The 22,240-nt window shown below is 50.4% G+C and overlaps 2 protein-coding genes across 4 annotated transcripts in view; one reads left to right on the top strand and one right to left on the bottom strand.

The window, feature by feature from the left end:
• The window catches only part of DELE1 (DAP3 binding cell death enhancer 1), a 20,402-nt gene extending 7,841 nt beyond the window's left edge, over nt 1-12,561 (top strand). Inside the window, exons 5-12 of one of the 2 annotated variants that reach the window (XM_034066701.1) lie at nt 104-159; nt 1,704-1,797; nt 2,518-2,660; nt 3,418-3,576; nt 4,464-4,556; nt 7,831-7,987; nt 8,332-8,596; nt 11,928-12,561. In XM_034066701.1, the coding sequence (XP_033922592.1) occupies nt 104-159; nt 1,704-1,797; nt 2,518-2,660; nt 3,418-3,576; nt 4,464-4,556; nt 7,831-7,987; nt 8,332-8,588 (959 nt within the window). In that variant the 3' untranslated portion in view covers nt 8,589-8,596; nt 11,928-12,561. Of the gene's footprint in view, nt 1-100; nt 160-1,703; nt 1,798-2,517; nt 2,661-3,417; nt 3,577-4,463; nt 4,557-7,830; nt 7,988-8,331; nt 8,597-11,927 lie in introns of both variants that reach the window. The other variant, XM_034066700.1, reaches the window with a different exon arrangement.
• PCDH12 (protocadherin 12) lies at nt 11,496-22,240 on the bottom strand. 2 transcript variants are annotated; one of them, XM_031044756.2, is made up of 4 exons: nt 19,200-22,240; nt 18,538-18,632; nt 17,268-17,419; nt 11,496-12,304 (listed from the first exon to the last, which is right to left on the bottom strand). In XM_031044756.2, exons 1-4 carry the CDS (start codon nt 22,125-22,127, stop codon nt 11,940-11,942), a joined length of 3,540 nt encoding a protein of 1,179 aa, XP_030900616.2. In that variant the 5' UTR covers nt 22,128-22,240; the 3' UTR covers nt 11,496-11,939. The 2 variants fall into 2 exon arrangements, with proteins under 2 accessions (XP_030900616.2, XP_030900617.2); XM_031044757.2 differs by having other exon boundaries at nt 18,538-18,629.

Raw genomic sequence — 22,240 nt, 5'->3', positions numbered from 1 at the left:
AGAGCTGTGGAACAGAGAGGATGGGAAGAGGAGGGAAAGGCAAAGGTACAGCATTGCTTAATCCTGCCTTCTTTTTGTTCTTTTTGTTTGTTTTTTAAAGCAGGAGAGTTCCACATACCTGAGAGCTCCAGTCTGGGGCCAGTTCTCCACTGTGCAAAGGTATACTTTGATTTTCCACACCCTCTGTCTGTACCTGAGACCCCTTTCCTACAGGAAGCCATCCCAGTGTGACCCCCAAGCACAGCCTGAGCAATCCACACACTGTTTTCTGCCCTGTGCAGCTGGGGGCCAGGAGAAAGGGAGATGTGATATGCTGCCCTCTGCTTTAGCCAGAGCAAAGTTCCAGGAGCTACAAACTGGCATCCCCGTCCTTTTAAGTTGTCTGTGTAATGGGGCTGCTAGTAGAGAAGAGCTGAAACAAAATGGAAAACCCCTTTTCAATAGCACCAGTCTGATCCTGTGTATTTGCATTTTGATGCAGTCTTTCAGTAGGTGATTACATGTGGTTGCTATTTTGGTTTTTACCAGACAACCCATGACTGGAGAAGGTATTGTCACTGCCTAAAGCTGCAAATCAGGACTGGCTGTCGGCTGTTATAGAGAGGAAAACACTTTGGGCTTGAAGAGGGTGCATCAGCTTGAGAGTCACAAGGCCATAAATTATGTTATTGTTCCTGCTGTGATTAAACCTGCTAATTCCTTGCAATTCACAGTTTTGGGTACAGACAATCCTTATTTTACAAATCAGTCAGCTGGGCTATTGCTCAAGGACACAGTGAACAGAGCAGGGAACAAATTCGGTGTTTAACAGAGTAGATTCCTCACTTAGATGGGCAGTGACTCTGCTCCCACCCCAGGAAGGCATTTTCTTGATCTGCTGAGGGGTGACCATTGAGCTGTCCATCCTGGGAGGTGTCATTTCTGCAGGGCCTTAGGAAGAGTCTGTAGCTCATTCATAGGTTGTGGGGCAGGTGTTGAGAGAGGAGGGGAGCTGGTCCATGCCTTGTCCTTTAGTGAGCAGCTCCGAGTGCTGGGCGAGCAGTAAAGCTGTTGGGTGACAAGGGACATTTTTGCTGCATGACTTCCCGAGCAGTGAGGCACCTCAGCTCATGTGCAGTGTGTGCTGCTGCCACTCCATGGCACTACCTTTGTACGCAAGCTGGGAAGCTACAGCCAGGCTAATCCTCCTCCCACCTCCCGGAGCTGTGCTGAGGGAGAAAACACTTCGTTACTGAGAAAGAGAAGACATTGTCTCTGCTGTGCAGGGTTTCATTAGGCATGTGCAGTGGTTGGTAAGCTGACAGTGTGGGTTCAGCTTGAATTGTTTAAAGCATATACAGATACATCAGTGTCTGTTTGTGCTCTTGACATGATGTGGGAGAGCAAACAAGGGTTAGTATTACTTTTGAAGGGGAGAGTTAGGAGTGATATCAGGTATTTGCTGAATTCTGACAGGTCTGATGATGTCTGAGAGGCTAAGCCGAGCTCCCTGGCCAGAGGGGAAGTAAGCGATGTCCATACAGCTTCCCTAACTAGATGGCTGTGTAGGACAGGGAGGGTTTTTTTGTGGACACATGACAGCAGATTGCATCACCCTCTTGATAACTCTAGTACAGTGTCTGACTGCTTGTTTCTAAGAAAGAATCTCCTACAGGGTTTGTATGGTTTTGCTGTCTTAACAGCTTGCTGCTTTAACTCCTCAGGGTGACCCAGCCCAGCGAGGGCATTTGGAGGAAGCTGCTTTCCAGTTGCAGCAGATTTTCCGGATTGACATTTCCATTGCATTGAATATCCTCGGTAATGTGCACTTGGATTTGTTGCGTCCTTAAACCACACATTTCTCTTTTTGGAGGACCTCCAGATCGTTGCAGGTCTTCTGTGAAGGCAGAGATGGCTTATACCCAAGCTGAAGCCTCCTTTCAGCAAACTCAACTGTGCTTTGAGAGATTTATTGCCCTTTGTCCCATCCTGCCACCTGATTTATGTCAGCATATTTAAATCCAGGCTTGGTTGAAGCCTGCACTGTTGTCCTGACATCTGTAGTTGGAAATTAAGCCATCTCTGTCTTTTTTGCAGCACGAGATGTCATCTCCTTTTATCCTTTTTTATTGTCTGAGATCTCAGTCTCCCCAGCAAGCTGAAAAAGCAATTGCAGAATTGCAACTCTTAAGAAGAGACGAAGGAAGATGTAATGACCTAAGAAAAAAGGCTCTGCCCTATATACACACCACTAGCAGCAGCAGTGAAAAGTGAGCTGCTTCTGTGCAAGCCATACATTGTGTTAGCCCATTATCCTCCATTGCAGTGAGCCTAGAAAAATCCCTGAAAGGCAATGCTGCCATTTTCCTTATGGAAACTTTGGTTCTGTGGCATGAGGGTGGCTGAGCCAGCTGGACATGGCCAGGAGCACTTGGCATGGGCAAAGGAGGACCAAGTAGCTGTGGGGAAGGTTGCTGCATGTGAGTCTTGATTCTGTCCATGATCTTTTCCCCTGTTTTCACATGATGTTCTTCTCAGGGATTGAAAGCATGAGAGCTGGCCATTACAGGATAGCCTATACCTGCTTCAAACTGGCAGCAGATCGAGGCTACAGCAAAGCCCAGTTCAATGTGGGTCTGTGTTACGAGCATGGCAGAGGCACGGAAAAGGACTTGGAAAAGGTATTCATGGCTTGTAGGGTTGTGTATGTGGGCACAGGCCAGGAGAGTGGTCTCTGTTGGTTACACAGGCACTTTTCTCCTTTTGCATGGGTTTGACAGCCTCTGAAGTCCCTTAGAAAATGCTGGAAATAATACAGTGTAGGTTTGCAGTGCTGGCCTCAGCATCATAGATCCCTTCAGAGATGTGCTCCTGAAATCTCCTTTCTCATAGCTGCTGAGGTCTTCTCAGACGTACTCAGCCTATGCCACTAACACCCAGAAGAGTACCAAGGAGAAACCTGTCATGTTGCTGTATTTAAAACACCACTCCACATCTGAGGGGATTTTTACATCTTGAGCCTTCGTGTTTGGGTACCTTAACTACAGCCTGCCACCTAGTGCATGCTGGGTGTACTCAGCATCTTTTGTAGCTGGAAAGATCTGCAAGAGGCTTGTTTCGAGTAATTGTGCAGATCCCCCTCAGCACACAGTAAGCTTGAGTATTGTTGACCCAGTGCCAGCCTCTTCAACACGGGGAGTTTTGACTAGAGAAGGCAGTGTGGTTAGAGGGCTCTCAGATAGTTGCAGTTCACTGTCTCACTTGAACAATCTTATGCTCTTCAGCAGGGAAGTGTGGGAGAGCTGCTGGGGTAAGTGTGTCCAGCTGGTGATAGATCTAGACAGAGAGGTTAAGCTTGTCCTGGCCAGAGGGGAGTCGTGTCATGTTTGAGGGCATGTATTACCTGATAAACACATAAGTGTGTTTATCTTTTTCCAGGCAGCTTTATATTACTACCATGCAGCCAGCAGCCGTCACCCCATGGCACAGTACCGCTACGCAAGATGCCTCTTATGCCACAGACCTGAAAATGAGTGGGACAGGCATCAGAAGGCAGTGACTTTCCTGGAGCAAGCAGCAATGGCTGGCATTACAGAGGTTAGTGTCTACACTATGGGAGTTCATAGAAGAGAGCCACCAGAGATGCCTGTTTAAAGGATTTAAACCTAGACATCCTGGAAAGCAGCATCTGTGGGAGTGGAAGCAAAATCCTTCCAATATATTTACACTTAGAGTATGGAAGACAGCCCTACCTACACATGGGGGGCAGCTGGGTACCCACTGTGTCAGCTGTGTTGGTTGTCTGTTTTGCTGTTGAGCTTTTTAATGGGGCTCTTAGATCAAACACCCAGATCATACAACTGCCTTAGGAAGACTGACCTACAGTTGCAGATGTAGCTCTGTGTTTCACCTCCTCTCAGTTCCGAGAATACAGGTTGCTTGGGTGGAGGAACTTCCATGAGATGCTTTAAATAAGAACAGATCCTCATTTTGTATCTGTGACTTGTCAAGATGATTCATCTGCATGGATATGCCTGCCCTCCTTTCCCACTCTTTAGGAGATGCATTTAGGCATGTGCCATCTTGTGTGGCGAACGCCAGTCGTTCTGGCAGTGACTGTACCTCATGTAGCACACTGTTCCAGGAAGTGCATCTGCTGTCTCTTACGGACAGCTCACGAGTAGGAGCTGTTCTCTGGCTCTGACTTCCACAGTACAGTTTGAAATTAGATTCTGGGTCTTAAGGTGATGTTAACTGCACCTGTACTGCAGTTCTATAGATCCAGTGTGATTTTTTGTGTTGACTATGTCAAACTGATTCTTTCTAGGACAGTCCCTTTTTCTCTCCCCAGGCTCTGCAGCAAGCAGGATACTTGGCACCCTCATCTTGCCACAGTAACCCAGCATTTGAGCAACTTGCAAAATCAGTAAAAGAAAATGCAGGGGGAAATCCTGGCTGATTTCTACCATGTGGCTTTGTTGCAGGCACAGGCTTATCTCGGAGTATTCTACATGAGGGGGCTGCAACCTAAGGAAAAGAGAGGTCTGAAGTACCTGCTGCTGGCAGCAAAGAACGGTGTAAGTAATCCCTCTACAAGCTATGATTGTTGTCAGTTTAGGATCACCACGGATTACAGATGGCAGATTTCAGGGCTTCTTGGAAATGGGAGCAAGTGACAAGATCTTACCCCACAGTCTGAAAAGACAGTGTGGTGCATCTTAGAGAGGAAGGAGGCCCTGGGGCACAGACCCTACAAAATACGAATTTAGGAACAGCCTTACTGGGTTGGAGTAGTTCTTATAGCACCAGTGCTTGTGTTCATCCAGCATAATTTTGCAGGTTTCCCGTTATGGAGCATCTACACCCTCTTCAGTCAAATTCTTGCACTACTGTATCATTTTGAGAACTTTGCTGTGTCTTTCTCAAATCTGCTTCAAAATTGGCCCATTATTTCTTGCCTTCTGCAGAGAGAATGAAAAGACTAGTGCTGTTTCTTTGCAGGAACCTTTAACATACTTGAGTCTCCATTCAGCCTTCCCTCATTGCTGCAGTTTCTCTTCACGCCTCGTGTTGTCGAGATCCCAGATCATTTTCCTGCTTGCAGTTTCCCCTCGTGGCTCATTTTTTTGATGGGCAGTGGCACAGTTTTGACATAATCCTGCTCCTGAACCCGCACCAGCACTTAGGGGAGCAGCAGAATGACATCCCACATCTTGCAGCCAGGTTTCTGCATCCCATAGTTCTGTTTCTTTACAGCACGGCAACATTGTTCACTCGTTTTCAGCTTGCACTGCATTGTAATAGCTAGGTTTTTCTGAAGAATTGGTCATTTTAACTTCAGTTCCCACAGCTTTTGTGCAATGGAAAATAATGAATAGCTATTCTTTCTTCTGGCTAATACTTGTGGTTCTGTCACCCTTTAGTATGTTTTCTCAAAGTCATTTCTTTTGCAGGCTGCAGAGTGCTAGCTTAGTTTGTCTCTTCGTGTAGTTAAGCTGTTTCATTGTGCTTGTCAGTCTATGTTTAATTTGGTCTTCTTTGACCATTTTAAGATGCTTGGACTAAAGCTGGACTCAGAATGGAGGAATGGCAGGGATCTGACATAATGAGATCCTCTGCTTTGTCCTGCATAGCCTTCTGATGATCGCTAATATTATTGGCCCTTTTGCCTGCCACTGAGCAGTGATTTGGTGGTTTCAGGGAACTGTCACAGTGACTCACAAATTTCTTTCTATAAGCACTATTTGGCATTTGTCAACAGCAAGTTTTCCTCTGTGATTGTGTTGTCCACTCTTACATCTTGTGAGATCTTCTCTGATTAATTCTTGACAGTAAGTTTGAGCACTCTGAGTGACATTACCTCACTTGCAAACTTTGCCACATCAGTTTTCACCCACTTTTCAGAATGCACTAGGCCTGATGAGCCACAGCAGCTCAGATACCATGATAACAAGATTTAATTCCAGATCTGCTAAAGACCTCTCATAATCTGCATCATTGACTCCTTTCTTCCAGGCTGACCTCAGATGTGGATGCTGCTCAATATAAGTGTCATTTACTGAAGGCCTTGTAAGAAAACAGCAATCTAGCAGGTAACTGCAGGTCCCAGGGGTACCCCTCGGTAGGTCAGTGTTTTGGTCACAGCCATGGTGGTTCTCAGAACCCAGTCATCTTTCCCTGTTTCTGCTTCCCAATGGATGCTGGCTGTGGATGTACCACAGCCTCATCTTTGGTGACAGGCTTGTGCATCAGCCCCCCAACATGTTCTGCTGGGAGCATAGTTCTTTTCCTGTTACCCTGGATCAGGAGTTTATGTTTAGTTGGGTAAAAAAACACTGGATATGGGTGAAGCGAGGACAGCACCATTCAGCTACGACTCCAGAAAGGGAAAACAAGCACAAGAAGTCGTGGGTTCAGTGTTTCTCTTTCAGGTTGTTGTTCTCAGAGCTGAGAGCTCTGACAAGTGTTCTTCCAAACACAACAGCGCTTCAGAGAGCTGCGTTCTACTTTGCTTACCACTTTTTATCCTCCCTTATTCTATGTGTGCAACCACAGAATATAGAAAAACATATTGAAAAGGGTTGTAGAACTGAGTCTGACCTTCACATGTCAAAGGATATCACAGTCACTTATGCCATGCTAATCTGGGGATCTCTTCTCCTTGTGGTCTCTTCTTAGAGGTGTTCGTCATCTGAGAGACGGCTACTGGAATGCTTCTTATTTCACCCTGTCTCTTGTCACATCTGAAGTGCCAATCCTTCAACGTGTTTATCTCATCTCTGGAGAAGTTTATGGCTGTCATAAGCTGAGACTTGCAACATTTTGCAAAGCACCCACTCACTGAGTTCTCCGCTTGCCTCTACGAGCTCCATCTCAGACAGCAACACTTGCAATATGTTCATTTCTCATGGCTTTATTAAAACTTGCTACTTGCTTTTTTTTCCTTCTTTATTTGCAAAGCCTTGCTTAGATCATGTTTCTGGCAGTCACACACTTCAAGTTCTATTGCTGGCTTTTTGCTGGAAAGGGTCTGTGTGACCACTAGCCCATGCTGCCTTTTCAGTGTCTTCAAGACCATCATCTTACTTTCATGCTGAGATCCTTTTTCTCCCACTGGGTCTCAAAGATAAAGTGCACAGCCAACATGTAAGCATATCACAGGTTTGGGTTTGGCTTCACTGACACACTTGCAGTGACATCCTCTACTTTCTCGTTCCTTCTCAGCAGTTATATGTCTTCAGTAGTTTTAGGTGCTTTTTCTCTAGCACTTATTTACTTGACTTCATTTCTGCTGCTTGAGATTTCTTCTGGAATATAATCAAGTGAGGCTGAGCAACACAGTAATGCACTATTGTGCACTGATGACCTGTTGCTGCCAAGGGGAATCTTTCAACCCTTGGCAGCAAGTACCTCTGTGGCATTTGTTATGTTTGTACAAGTCTTCAGTGTGAACTGTAGTTGGGCAGTCCGCAGGGTGTGCTCAGAGTTTGGGTGTGATCAGGATGTGGGTGCAGTCAAGGCTGCCCATGTCCCCTTAGCTCTGATCCCTGAGACAATCGGGATGCTCTGCAGAGGCAGCTGTTCCTTTGTTCCCATGACACAGACCTGGATGTGGAAGGGAAATCAGTGAATACCATTGGAAAGGGATAGGAAGGAGTGGTGTCCAAGAGAGCTAGTAAGAAATTCTGCTTCACTGTGTGCTCAGAGAAGGGACTAAGTTACTGAAGGTATGGTCTGAGGGATAAAGGAGTAAACTTTAAAGTAGGTCTAAAGATTTTCTGTTCTCTTTTCATGTGCTGTCATCACTTCTCCATCGTGTGGGGCTGATTGCTGTGCTATCTCTGTGGCTAGGATGCCCAAAGCAGATACCATGTGGGTGTTTGCTATGAGAAGGGCCTTGGAGTGCAGCAGAACCTGGCGGAAGCAATGAGACACTACCAGCAGTCAGCTGCTGCAGGGAACAGGAGCGCTCAGGAGAGACTTCGAGTGTTACAAGAGGAGGTGGAAGGTACCATGGGCAGCAGGGGACAAGGGTGTGTGGGACTGCATGGGAACATGACCCGTAAAAGTGGGGCCTGTACTGCCAGAGGAAGGGTGGCAGAGAACCATGGCAAAAAGGAGTCCTCTGCTGAAGGGAAGGGAACAATTTCAGTTCATTCTTCTTCTTACCAGCTATTTCCAAGTTGAGCTGAAGTGCAGCATGCTGGGACATCTAGTCTAGGTAATGCTTTGCCTAGAAGAGTTGGACTAGGTGATCCTTGAGTTCCCAACCTGATATTCTATGTTTCTATAGAGAAACCATTCCCATAGACATTAATGTGTCATTAATATCTCGGTTTAATGTACTTTCAGATGTGCAAACAAAGCATCCGTTCCCTTCTGGAATGAGAGCCTCTTCCTCTAGCCCCAGTTTCTGGGCTGTTGAGCCTATGCATGTAGGCCACTACACCACCCAGCCAAGACAATCTGCCCTAACCCTGCCCCACTCGTGGAGCGCAGACGGACTCCACATGATGATGCTCAGTGGTACAGGATGGAGCCGTGCCCTCGGAAACAGGGCAAGGCCACTGGAATTGCAGTGCTTGGAGCCCAACCACTGCTGTTACTAGTGCAGTAGGTAAGTGAAATGAGCAGGCAGAAGGGGAGGCAACCCTTCTTAGTCTGTGGAGCTGGAAGCAGGCTAGCAGTGAGTGGAAAGTGAAGGCTGTTAATGGAACAGGAGGCAATTTTAAATAACAGGGTTTTGAGAACAAACCTTGTGATATTCTTACTCTGCGATGTTGTCTCTCTACCTTCCAATACAAGGAGATTTTTATGCACTTACACTTCTGTATAGAGCTCCACCATCCCACAGTGATGCAGTCTAGGGCTGTCATTCCAGTAGCCCTGTGAATATTGCACATAGTCCCCCAGTGAGGTTTACAAACCACCATATGGTGTTGCTGGCAGCTAACTTTGTGATGGGCCTGGCCTGCACCCTCAGAGGCAATTTGATCTCACTTCAAGGCTAGCTATTCCCATAGTCTGGGATTCTCTCTATATTGCCATTGTGGCAGTTTAATTTGCTTTCAGACCTGTGCAAGCAAGAGTGAATTATTATTAGGGCACAGGATTTTGTGGGATATGGCTTATGGATCCACCTGTACTGGTGAGCGTACTGGCTGTCCTCAGCCATCCTGCACTGTTTTCAGTGTCCTTTGGTCCCCAGTTCTTATTCCTTCAGCTCTGGCAGTGAGCTGTTCCCATGGGTACACCTCTTTGAGTCACAACAAGCAAAGTTTGCTTCAGAATTTATATAGTGTGTGTTTGCTAAGCACGCCAGCTCATTTTCACTGGAGTGGATAAGGGATGCTCCCAGTGGGCAGCCACCACTGTCAGGCACACAGTGGCAAGCAGCTGGTATGATAATTCCTTCCACTGGGGCAGCTGAATCCGGAAAAAGACATTTGTCCACACCAGTTTAAACTGGTTCAAGGGCATCTGTACAAACTATCTGGCTTCCTGTAACCACGGTGCTCTGGTGCTTTGTGTAGATCAGGCTGTGAAAAACAAAGGCAATGGCCCCATCCTGAACTTGCTGTGGTCTCCATTCAGCAAAGGGAGGGGCACAGCCAGAGCTCAACACATCTGATTGTTCTTCTGGTCTGGTCTCTCTTTCTGCTCAGACCAAACTTTCTTAGACCATTTCCTTTATCAAGCAGGATACAATTAGCAGGAAATTCCTCGGGTGGATTTCCTATTCTGTGATAATCCACAGCATGCTTACGCATTGGTCAGGACAGGGTAAGGGTTGTGTAGGGGGTTGAAAATAGTTTGCAGAATCAGGAAATTGAACCGAGAGAGAGGAATTTGTCTCCTTTTTAGCCTGCTTGTTATAGTGTATTTTTGTGTAAAGATTGTCCTTTAATAGGCACATCAAAGTAAATTTCCAGAGGAAGATGTGAGGTTGTGCGGTGTGTTTGTCCTCAGTGTGTGTTCCCAAGATGCAGAGGAATCCCACAGGGCTCCAGCTCCTCACAGTCACAGATCTGCCTCCCTTGTGGTTTGCACAGCTGCATCTCAGTTAGAATTTGGCTCACTGTCAGTGTTTTGGTGCAAGAGTCTGTTTTGTTTGTGAAGCAGAACAGCAAGGTACTTCTGTTAGCAGTGCAGCAGCCTAAGCAGGCTGGGGCAAACCCATCAGTGTAGTTTATTGCCAAAGATGAGGTGATCTGTAAATCACTTTGGAGTCTCTAAATACAACAGTGGGTATTTGGGATATTAAAAGAGTCTACCTGGGGAAATCTTACTCTGTTGCTTTTGTCATGTGGTCCCAAGAGCAACAGGAAAGGATAACTTTCCCATTTCCTCTTCTTTAAATTATCTGCATGGTTGTCTGCTGCTATGGCTCATGTGTGTCCACACTAAAAGAAGGGGACTGTCACCTCTAGCTGCATGGAAAGAAACACAGGTAGGACACTTGAGATGCTCCAGGATCACATCTGTTGGGTTGTACTTCCTATTCTTTTTAAATTTAACAGTAAAACAAAAGCCAAAAAGACCACCCAAAGACACCTGAGGTAGCAGCCCTACCACGAGCAGATTAGTTTTGGATAAACCTGTGTTGTGAACTGCAGCATCTGTGGAGAAGCCACGGCAGTATTTTCAATGTAGAGCTGGTGAAGTAAGCAAGCAGTGTGTATAAAGCACTGCTGGCCCTGCACTGTGGTGGAGGAAAGCTCTTCTCAGCCTCCCTTTTGTAGTCACTCTGCAAGCAATGCTGTTGTGTGCTGCTGCCATGGCTTACCCTCCTTGTAGCTTGACTCTCTTCTCACTTGTACAGCTGCATTGCCAGTACACCCCAGACTGTGGTACAGAAGAGAGTGCCATGTGTACATGATCCAGAAGCACTTACCTGCCATCATGCACTGCTGTGTAAGCCTGCAGATGCACTCCAGATGCTTATGTTGTCTTTCCAACCTCTGCAAGTACAAATCCCTATGGTTAACAAGACCTGCATGCTCCTTCTGTTGTTACTAATACCTGTACCTTAGTTTTCCTATGCATTCTATTAGCCTAAAACTGTCTTATAACTCATGTACACACAGATCAAAGTGAAAACCTGTAGTATGGTTGAAACTTGTGACTTGACTATTCCAAAACACAGTTTTCATGCTTCTGTTTTCCCAGGTTACCTTTGGCAGACTCCAGCTCTCTGTTGTCTGCTTCTGGGCAAGGACTTTGCTCCAGAATCCAATGGCCTCAAAAGAGAGCATGGAGAAAGAAGCTGTAGGCACCTTGTGCAGCCATAGGAGAGATGCCAGTGCTGATTTTGGGGCATTTTACAGAATGCCAAGTTCACACTTGTAGAACCACAAAAGCTGAAAACATCAGTGGGAGACAAGAGGCAGATCTCCTCTTTCTGAGATGACATTGCAGCCTTTCTACAAATACATCATCATGTCAGATACATTGCATCTTGCTCTAGAGATGGTAGTGTTTAAAAACCAACAGTTTTATTTAAATAAGAGCTGAGATCCTGGAGCCCAACTCTGCAACATGCTGCAGAGTCCAGGACTGCAATATTTCATTGTCCATGGTGCACAGTCTGTGATCACATGGATGTAGCTGACTGGGTTGTGCTTGCAGTTAAACTAACAAGCATATCCCCTCAGTCAGCCTGCCCTGGAAGGAAAGGGCCTTCCTGCTGTTGTGTGACTTGAATGTGATGGTAAGTAAGGTGTAAGATGAGGATGACAGAGGAGGAAAGCTGGAAATGCCAGAATGGGCAGGTAGAAGGGAACTAAACAAGGTGAAATCAGTTGTAGAGAAATTAGATGGGATGAAGCAAAGGAAGAAATAAGCCTGTTGTGATCAGTGTAGACACAGATAATACAGTGACACGGTCAAAGCCCACATGGGCACCCCAGGTGCAGAAAGAAGTCTGACTCTTTATCTCCTTATCACAGCCACCAAGCTGCCTACAGAACAGGAGCATCATCTTCCAGTCCAAGGCTCTTCCCACGTGCCGACAGCTGCCGCAGAAGCCCCGAGCCTGTTTCATTGTGGACTTGGACCTTCTGGGACAAAATCATTTCAAAGAGGGTGCTCATTTCTGAAAGGAAGGTGCTGGCCAGCCTTGTCCCAGCAGCATTCGAGTCAGCACCAGCACCTTTGCCAAAGGTCTCAAAGGTCCTTGGTTTCTCCTGCCTTGCAGCTTCCTCATCCTGAGGTGAATGCAGAGAGTCAGGGGAGAAGACGTTGTCCTTGTAACTGCTGGTGAGTGGCAAGGAGAGCCGAGCCACCCATGCTGGGTCAGCAGCCGTCAGCCTCTTGAGGGCCAGCTCTGCAGGGAGTGAGAACAAGAACTGCTGGTGAGACGTAGACTAGAGGAGACCATGGGAAAAAGGGGTGGGAATAATAATGCAAAATAAGGAGACTTCCTGAAATCAGCTGTGGGAAGACTGATTGTGAACAGGTCTAGAGATAAGCTACCAGCAGCATCGTTCAAACCAGCAGCTAAAAAAACCCAAACCAACCAGAGTTGGTTTCTATCTACTGGATTTTTGTTTTGTTTTTTAAATATAATAACCATTAGGATTACTTTGCTTCCTCATTTGTTGCAGCCTTAAGTGACACTTCACTAAATGGTTAGCAGAATGAGGGTTAGGACTGGCTAAAGGGGAGACAGCAATGGAAAGCTTTCAAGGGGGAGGTGTTGGCCAGGGAGAAGGTCAGTTGTGGACTTCTCTAGGGTGGGAATTCACTGCTAAGCAAGCATGCTGAGACCGAAAAGAAACGGGTTATTGTGAAAACAGTAGCACAAGTAGAATGAAAATCTGGATTATAAAATGCACAGCTGGATGGTTGAAGACTAGGAACAGAAAACTGAGCTATAAAGTAGTTGTTCATCAATTGGAAACAGATGAGGAGCAGTGGGAGCTGGCGTGGGTGGCAGCTGCAGGCTCATTAGCATACCAGTAATGTGATTCTGCCCCAGAATTGTAGTATATTGGTCAAGGTATTCCCTGTTGGCATGAAGACACAGCCATGGTATTGTTAGTAGGTCTGGCAAGACCTGGTTAGGAGTATTACATAGAAATCTGATTATGCACCCTTAGGAAGGAGGATCTGCAATGGTGGAAGCACAGAGGAAAGTGCTGAGATTAAAAGAGGAATGAGCCCAGGCTTACGTGATTGAGACCACAAGAAGGTAGGGGTTGCTTAGCCTAAGGAAGCAGAAGCTCACCAGGGACCTGACTGCAACCTATCAGTATTTTGAGGAGTTAAGCACCAACAAAGGAAATCTCTATGCTTAAAATAGTGTTGGCAAAAGAAGAAGTGATTATTACTGTCCATTAATAAACATATACTGGGAAATTTAAGGAAGGACCCCATAGTAGGGTGAGCCTGGAATAGCTTCCTCATCAGACAGCAGGGAAGGAAATGGGGGTTCTTGTTTTTAAGATAGAGCTTTGCAGTTGGTAAACAAGACTCCGTGACACAGTGCACAGATGCTGCCTTCCAGCCCCACACTGCTGCATTTCCAACGTGTAACCTGGAACCCCTGGGAGGTTTGAAGTGACCTCCAGGCTTGTGAGACAGAGAGCAGTAAAACAAGGCATTGGTGTCTGTTCACAAAGCACAGCAGTCCAATGAGATGGTGTCATGATAATAATTACGTGGCTCTGACTTACAAAGTGACCTCTGAAACAAGGGGCCCCATCCTGATGCACTTATCATGCTGCTTCCAGAAGGTAATCAATACCCTCCACAGCCTGGAACATGTGGTCCTCAGTCTGGGTCTACTCAATCACTGAGACAAGTCTCCTTCCTCAGCCAACTAAGTCATTAGTCTTTTTTCTCTGAAAAACCAGTGTGTCCTGGGGCAGGATGGGGGTGAGAGCTGGGATTCAGACCCAGGAAGGAGAGATGCATTGCTTACACTGTGTTTCAGCTGAAGCCCCACAATTCTTTTGTGTTGCTTAACTCCAGGATTTCTCTCTGCAATCTGACTGTTTTCTTTCAGTCACAGTGACTGTTCCATAGATCTCCCAAGCTGAATTCCAATGGTTTTCCTCTAAAATATCCTCAGTTCTCTCAGCCTCAAGAAGCCACTGAGTTCCCACAATATTTAGGTGCAGGGCACAGCAGTAGACTGCTCACTGCGGGAAGAGTCAGGACTCACAGGCCTGTGACCATGAAACCTTGTCATTAGGTATGTTAACACCAGTAACTTTACTGCCTTACTTTAATGGTGTTTTGTGAGCAGGGGTTGTTTTTATAATCAATAAAGTTCCCTCTCTCATCTGCTGCTGTGAACACTGTTTCACTGGTAGGGGATAGGTGGTAATAGATGGTACCGAGTGCTGAGAGTTCACCCCACAGCACGATGCTTTGTAGCATAAACAAGCCAAGAGCTGGCTGGGACAGATGGCTCATGCAGTTCCCCCCATTGAGAGTAGCACAAAGACCCAGACAGCCTCAGCCAGCTGTTCTCCAGAGCACAAGCAATGCTTCCTTCCTCCCTCTCTCAGGATGCAAGTCCACTTCTCTGTTTATGTTTGGGAGAGGAGGAAGGAATCCAGCAGCTCCGTCATCTGTTCTGTTGCCTTTTTGGGAACATCTGGGCTCATGGTTAAGGTTCTTCACCACTGACCCAGGGCTTCTGTCATGTCCAACACTACTGCACGGGCAGGAAGCCACAGGGCACATCCTCAGCACTGGTGGTCAGTGAAATTACAGTCATTTGGCAAACAGGTTCTTTTGCTATCAAATCCAAAAGCATGGGAGATGCCACCTCATGGATATGCCTCCCTGGAGCACAGATTTGGTAGGATGCTACCTGTCTGGGCAGGACTGGATCCGTACAGATCTGCTGAGCAGATCCACCGGTCCCTCCAGTGGGACTGGTGCACGTCAATGCACCCATGGTGGGGATGGAGCAGGGCAGCTGTTTTGTTTGCTCCCTGCTTTTGCCTGCAGGACCTTTAAATCCAAGGAAGCTGATAGCTCTTATTTGACCCAGCCAGTCCTTCGTTTGCTCCTTGTTAGAATAAAAGAGCAGAAGGCAAACAGAGAGCAGCAGTGTGGTTCTCCTACACAGGAGCACAGAAAATGCTCAGCTCTGGCATCAAAACAGACACAGCAGCAAAGCTCAATGAGCTCCTCTTGCTGTGGAGGAGCACAGAGGCTGCACAATGAAATCCCTGCTACAGGACATGAGTCAGCCCAACTCCTTCAAATTGAAATGCCAGTGGAAGAGATTTTTAGAACAAATCAATAAAAGGAACATGTAGAAAATGTCAGGCCCAGATGGGATTCACCCCGAGTGCCAGAGGAACTCAGATATGAAATTGCTTGCTTTATTAGCTGCTGTTGGTTAACTACTGCTTCAGATGAATACGGGATCAGAGGGAGGGAAGGTAGAAACTGTGACAGGAGCTTTTTAAGCGCATGAAGGTGAATGTGGTGCAGGCAGAATCACAGCAATCGTTACGTGCAACACTCGGCAGAGAGCTGAAGTGACATTTGCAAGGTGGGGAAGTTGTAGGTTTGTTGGCACCTTTGGAAGAGGTGGATGAAGAGTCCTGGTTGACAGAGGACACCTGAGCTTGCACCAGCCAAGCTCACAGGGGCCTGAGCTGCCTCTGCATTAACAGCTTCTGTTACAGACTAATACGTGTTCGAAGCAAGGGTAGGAATAAATCTTTCCCTCAAAGGGAGGTCATTAGGAGAGTCCCAGGGTATCCATTCAACACAGTGATAAATGATGTGGAGAAGTGGATGGCGTTGGTGTTGAGGCCACTAAAACACTCAATGCCACTAGAACACCCAGCGTCATAAAAGCAGAGGGCTACTGAAGGACCTAATAGTACTGAGTGCCATAGCAAAAAGTGGCTGGTGAGTTTCTATGTCACCAACTATTGGATTATTGCCATGGGGAACAGCACAACATATGACTCTCCCACCATGCAGAAGAGGGATTTGGGAGTTACCATGAACAGGTTGGTAACAACATGGGGCTCAAGCAAGACAGGACTGAAGAAGAAACAAGAAGACCTCCTTATACCACCGGTGTAGATGTATCCTGAACACTGTGCTCAGTTCTGGCCACTGCATTTCAATGAAGGTACACTACAATTAGTAACAGGCCACTCACAGGAGGCAAGCCTGGACGGAAACAGGAGCCTGATGGGCTCAGAGGGCATGTAACAGCTTGAGGGGCTTGACAAGGGCAGCTTCACCTTTCTCACTCTGCATGGACCAGCAGACCATGAAACAAAGGGGCTCAGGTGAGTGTGGGAAGCAGTTCACATGGTGCATAAGCTGCACTTCATCCCCTTGCAACAGAGGTCAGTCTCACGAATCAGCTGGAAAGGAGCTGATAGAATCATAGAATAGTCAGGGTTGGAAAGGACCTTAAGATCATCCAGTTCCAACCATGTCAGGGACACCTCACACTAAACCATGTCACCCAAGGCTTCATCCAACTGGGGCTTAAACACCAACAGGGATGGAGCATTCACAACCTCCCTGTACAACCCATTCCAGTGCCTCACCACCCACACAGTAAAGAATTTCTTCCTTATATCCAATCTAAACTTCCTCTGTTTAAGTTTTAACCCGTTACCCCTTGTCCTGTCACTACAGTCCCTAACGAAGAGTCCATTCCCAACATCCCTATTCATGATACATGCACAGGAGGAAAGATCTATCAAGAAGGATTAAACTCATGAAACCCAAGGTGAAGCTCAGCAAGTGCCTTTGCTGTAAATTACCTGATACCAAAAGCATAAGATGATCCATAGAATCTCAGACTGGTTTGGGTTGGAAGGGACCTTAAAGCTCATCCAGTTCCAACCCCTGCCACAGGCAGGGACAACTTCCACTGGAGCAGCTGCTCCAAGCCCCTGTGTCCAACCTGGCCTTGAGCACTGCCAGGGATGGGGCAGCCACAGCTTCTCTGGGCACCCTGTGCCAGCGCCTCAGCACCCTCACAGGGAAGAGCTTCTGCCTCAGAGCTCATCTCAGTCTCCCCTGTTCTGGCAGGTTAAAGCCATTCCCCTTGGCCTGTCCCTACAGGCCCTAATGAACAGTCCCTCCCCATCCCTGTAGGCCCCCTTCAGACACTGGAGCTGCTCTGAGGTCTCTACGCAGCCTCCTCCTCTCCAGGCTGCACAGCCCCAGTGTTCTCCGCCTGACCCCACACGTGTCCTAAGCCCCTGCGCTGCCCCCCGCTCACTGCAGCCGGTTCCACCTCCCACCCGGTACCGGTTTGCTCCCGAGCACCCCCATCCCCTCCTCACCCGCCTGCGGCTCCAGCAGCGTCTCCAGCTCCTCTCCCACCATCTGCTGCACCGAGAGCTCGAAGCCGCTCTCCGAGTCTCGGTCCTCGGCCTCGCTCTCTCCGTGCCCGCTGTCCTTGGTGCTCCCGCAGTCAGCGTCCAGCCCCGCGGCCCTGCAGGGACACGGCCCAGGTCACAGCCCCAGCACCGCCCCAGGGGTTCCTTTAACGTGGTTGTCTCTATCCCCCGTGAAGCCGCCCAGAGGGGGGGGTGAGGGTGTCCTCCCCGCGCATCGTTCCCATAGAAGGAATGATCATCCCGGTGCCCACCAGTTAACGAGTCTGGGGCTGTTTGGTTTGGGGTTATGGGCAAACACATGAACAAAAGCACTGGGGCCAGGAGTGCAACAGACCCTCTGAGAGCTGGGTCCTGCATGGGTGCTGGGTGCTTCACGTCTTGTTCCAGGGGGGTTTTAACCTTCTGCAGGGATATCCTGAGCACGCAGGGAGCTGCTGGCTCTTCCCTGTGAGCTCATAGGAGCTGAATTCAGGCTCCAGGTGAGGAGCATCACAGCCCAGCCCCGGCAGCCCCAGTGCTCAGTGCAGCTCTTCCTCCCTCTTCATCCCCCTTCAACCTCAGCAGATGGAGGTGGAAAAGCTGTGTCTGCCCACGTGCTGGACATGTGGGGGGACAAGGGGGACATGGCAAGTCAGTGATGAAGCCCTGGCATGCTCAAGAGCATTCACCCAGAGATGTCAACAGCATAATTTAATGGGAAAGCCATGGTTTGTCTTTGGGAGCATCTTCAGCACACAGCTGAGATACCTCAGTCATTCCCATCCCTATCGGCAGTGTCTCCCTCAATTACCTCCTGGCTTTGAGACAGATGCCCTGAATTCCTGTCAACAGGCAACAGCATATCTAAGAACGTGCCCATAGCAACAATAAAACTCATCCTTATGGTGCTGCCTTCCATGATGTGCTCATGAGTTCACCTTTCCATCATGCTTGATCACATCAGTGCTCCCATAGCAAGGTTGTGGCCATGGAGGAGCTCAGGTAAGGAAGGAGCTGTCAAAGGTGCCCCAGGAAGGAGGCAAAGAGCAGCCCTGGGTGCCAACAGGAGCCAGGACCAGAGGAGCACGTTCATCCCCTGAAGGATGACCACTGGTCAGCAAACCCAGGGTGAGGGTTTGCCCTGTGTATCTGTGCCCTGGGAGGTTGTTGGGACCAGCAGGGCTGGAGCAGAGGCAGCAGAGACGCAGAGGAATGGGGCTGAGCGCAGCCTTACCTGCTGCCGCTCTTGGCTGTGTACTTGTTTCCGCGGTGGTTGGTTCTGGGCTGGAACTGGCCCTGGTGCAGCAGGGACAGCAGCTGGGAGATCTGCTGCAAGGCAGGAAAAGGCTGTTGAGCCCCAGCGGTGGCTGCTCAAGCTGCTTCCTGCCAGGACATCCCCCCCCGGCCTTTTAATAGCGTTTCCTCCTCCTGCAGCTGGTTCTGCATCCCCACACAGGCACAAACAAGGGGCTGGGCAGCCCACCTGGTCCCCCCCATGCTGCCCATCCCATCCCTGCCCTGCCCTGGGGAGGTGGGTGAGTGAGTCCCCTTCTCCCCATCACAGCACCCAGGGGAGGTGTGGGGAGACCCTGCCCATGGTGGGGTGCTCGTTCACCTGCCCAGCCCCACTGCTGGTACAAGAGACCAACCAAAGACCATCAGGTTCCATGTTCCATGCCCCATCCCTGGCAGTGCTCAAGGCCAGGTTGGACACAGGGGCTTGGAGCAGCTGCTCCAGTGGAAGGTGTCCCTGCCTGTGGCAGGGGTTGGAGCTGGATGAGCCTTAGGGTCCCTTCCAACCCAAACCACTCTGGGGTTCTACGTTCCCACCGCCCCAGCCCTGGGCAAGGAAGGATTTGGGATGTGGAGGGGATCAACACAAGGAGCAGCTCCTACCTGCACCGGGGGTGACTCCATTGCAAACTCCCCACTGGGGCTCTGCTCTGCCAGTGCCACCAGCGACAGCCGGACCAGGCTCCTGAGGATGTGCTGGTGGGGCTGGGGCTGTCCAGGGGCCCCAGCACCCATGGGCTCACTGGGGGGCAGCGAGGGCTCTCCCACAGGCCCCTGCAGTGGCTTCACCAAGCTCTTGCTGTGCAGAGGTGCCTCCTCCTTCACCGTGTTCTTCTGCCTGTGGGGCTGGCAGGGCCTGCGCTGCAGGATGGGAAGGTCAAAGCTCTCCTGCTGCTCATCCAAGTCTTTTGGGGCCCTCTGATTCCTCAGGGTCCTGTACAGGGTGGGGGTGAGGTGGAGGGGAGCCCCCGGTGCCTGTGAGGCTGTGCCAGGCTGATCCTCCTGGCAGGGCTGGGGGGGCTCAGCATCCTGGGACCGGCCACGGAGCAGTGGGACGAGGTGGATGTCTGCCTTCTGGATCTGCCTGTGTGGCTTCTTGAGGTGCTGCTGCCTGCGGGCGTCCTCTGCCTCCCTGCAGTTGTAGGCATTGCCATCCTTCCTCTCCTTCTTACGCAAGGACAGGGTCAGAACCAACAGGAGAAGGACCCCCCCCAGGAGAGCAGCCATGCAGGTCACCACCACCACAGGTGGGCTCGACCACTCGGGATCCTGCCCTGAGATCATGGAGAACGCTCCATGATTCCGGAAAACCAAGTGGATCCGGCCCAGGGTGTGCAGGGGAACGTCCCCCCCATCGCTCACCCGCACCAGCAGCACCCGCTCGCTGCTCGCAAGGCTGCTGGCATTGCTGCTGTTGAGGAAGAGCTGCCCCAAGAGGGGGTCCAGGATGAAGAGCCCCACATCTTCCCCCCCCACCAGCTCATACCGCAGAGCCCCATTGGTGCCCGAGTCCACATCCTTGGCCACGATGGTGAAGAGGAAGGCAGGGCCAGCACACGACACCAGCGTTGCATTGGTCATCACTGCAGTCCCTTGGGTGCTCCCATTGCCAGGGACCACCCAGAGGCACCCTGTGTCTGCATTCACCAGCACGGAGAGCGTGGCTGTGCCTCCCACCAGGGCTGGTGAGGTGATGATGGGCACGTTGTCATTCCTGTCGAGCACAGCCAGCCTGATGGAGGTGCTGGACGCCAGCCTGGGGTGACCACCATCCTCTGCCGTCACCAGGAACTCCAGGTTCCTCATCTGCTCATAATCAAAGGCCTGGAGAGCAAAAACATCCCCAGTGGTGGGGTCTATTGAGACCAGACTGGAGGCAGAGAAGTCCGGGATGCTGTAGGTGATTTTCCCATTGATACCCAGGTCAGGATCTGTGGCACGGACAGTGAGCAACAAGGTGGGTGCTTCACTGTTCTCAGCAACAGCAGCCTCGTAGGTGGCCTTATCGAAGGAGGGAGCGTTGTCATTGACGTCGCTGATGCAGATAGTGAGGTGCTTCAGCACGGCCAAGGAGAGCTCACCCTGGTCTCGCACCACCAGAGTCAGGTTGTACTCGGCACGCAGCTCCCTGTCCAGCGTGGCGTTGGTCATCAGCACATAGCTGTGGCTGTTGGTCCTCTTCAGCCTGAAGTGCTCGTACCCCTGACTGAGGGAGCATTGCACTTGCCCATTGTTCCCCGAGTCGGGGTCACTGGCTGTCACCAGAGCCACGAAGCTGTCCTTGGGCAGAGCTTCAGAGAGCACAGGCACCCGCGCAGCCCAGGTGACGTGGACATCAGGAGCGTTGTCATTGACATCCAGGACTTTGACCAGGACCTTGCAGTGGGCTGGGATGGGGTTGGCACCCAAGTCCCGGGCTTGCACGTCCAGTTCATAGGCCTGGGTTTCCTCATAGTCCAGTGGGTGCCTCAGGAAGATGCTGCCAGTGCGGGCATCGATGCTGAAGGTGCTGAGCACCTCCGGGGGTGCGTGCTTGCTCAGGCTGTACTCGATCTCCCCATTGGGACCCTGGTCGGGGTCTGTGGCTGTGACTGTCACAAGGAGGGTCCCGGGCAGAGCATCCTCCCGAACCTCGACCATCAAAGAGCTCTCTGCAAAGACGGGGCTGTTGTCATTGGAGTCGAGGACAATGACTTTGATTAAAGCAGTACCTGATTTTGGTGGCTCCCCATGATCAGCAGCTGTCAGCACGAGGTCGAAGGAGGAGTGCAGCTCCCGGTCCACCTCTTTGACCACAACAAGCTCCGCATGCCTTGTCCCATCGGAGCCGGAGACAACCTCCAGAGCAAAGTGCTCGCTAGGGGAGAGTGTGTATGAGCAGCGGGCGTTGGGGCCAGCATCAGCATCCAGAGCTCGGTCCAGAGGAATCCGCGTCCGCAGGGATGCGCTCTCCGACATCTCCAGCTCCAGCTGGGGCGTGGGGAACCGCGGTTCGTTGTCATTGATGTCCAGCACTTGAACCTCCACATGGACCAGCGCCAGGTTCCGGGCGGCCAGGACGTCGAACGAGACCCAGCAGGGATCGCTGTGCCGGCACAGCAGCTCCCTGTCCACCCGCCCGGCCGTGCTGAGCATCCCATCCCCGCTCCCCACGAGCAGAGGGAACCCCCCGGGGGTCTCCATCAGCTGGAAGGCATCCGCTGCATCTCCGCTCTCACCCCCCTCAAAGTGTTCGGCCAAGGTCCCTATCACGGTCCCCGGCGGCACCTCCTCGAACACCCGGTACTGCACCGTGAACGTGGCCACCTCCTGGGCATCAGCGCAGAGGAACAGGTACCACCAGAGCGCCGGGAGCTGCAGAGCGCAGCGGCTCAGCAGGAGCACGCCGCTGGCCAAGCAGCACATAGCCGAGGGCTGCCCCTCCGCCCGCCGCATTCCCCGCCCGTCCTTAGGGTGACCGCGGGTGCTCAGCATCCTCTCCCATCGCCGCGTCCCGCAGGCGGCAGCCACCGGTTGGAAAGGGGAAGTCATGAGCGAGCCCAGCGGTTGTCCCCGTCCCTGCCATCACCGGGAGCAGCCGAGGCCAGCGGCTCCCAGGGCTGAGCGGCTCAGCCCGGAGCGGAGGGACCAGCGCTGCCGCAGCT

This window comes from Melopsittacus undulatus, chromosome 10 (assembly GCF_012275295.1).
Source record: "Melopsittacus undulatus isolate bMelUnd1 chromosome 10, bMelUnd1.mat.Z, whole genome shotgun sequence".
In the NCBI taxonomy this organism is placed as follows: Eukaryota; Metazoa; Chordata; class Aves; order Psittaciformes; family Psittaculidae; genus Melopsittacus; species Melopsittacus undulatus.
This window is presented reverse-complemented; position numbering and strand designations above follow the sequence as displayed.

Excerpts from the sequence above, each read along its gene's own strand:
- PCDH12 (XM_031044756.2), bottom strand. The coding sequence starts at position 22,127 with ATGACTTCCCCTTTCCAACCGGTGGCTGCCGCCTGCGGGACGCGGCGA. Across the intron at positions 18,633-19,199 it reads TGGAGTCACCCCCGGTGCAG|CAGATCTCCCAGCTGCTGTC; the intron begins GTAGGAGCTGCT and ends CCTGCCTTGCAG. Across the intron at positions 17,420-18,537 it reads ACAGCCAAGAGCGGCAGCAG|GGCCGCGGGGCTGGACGCTG; the intron begins GTAAGGCTGCGC and ends GTGTCCCTGCAG.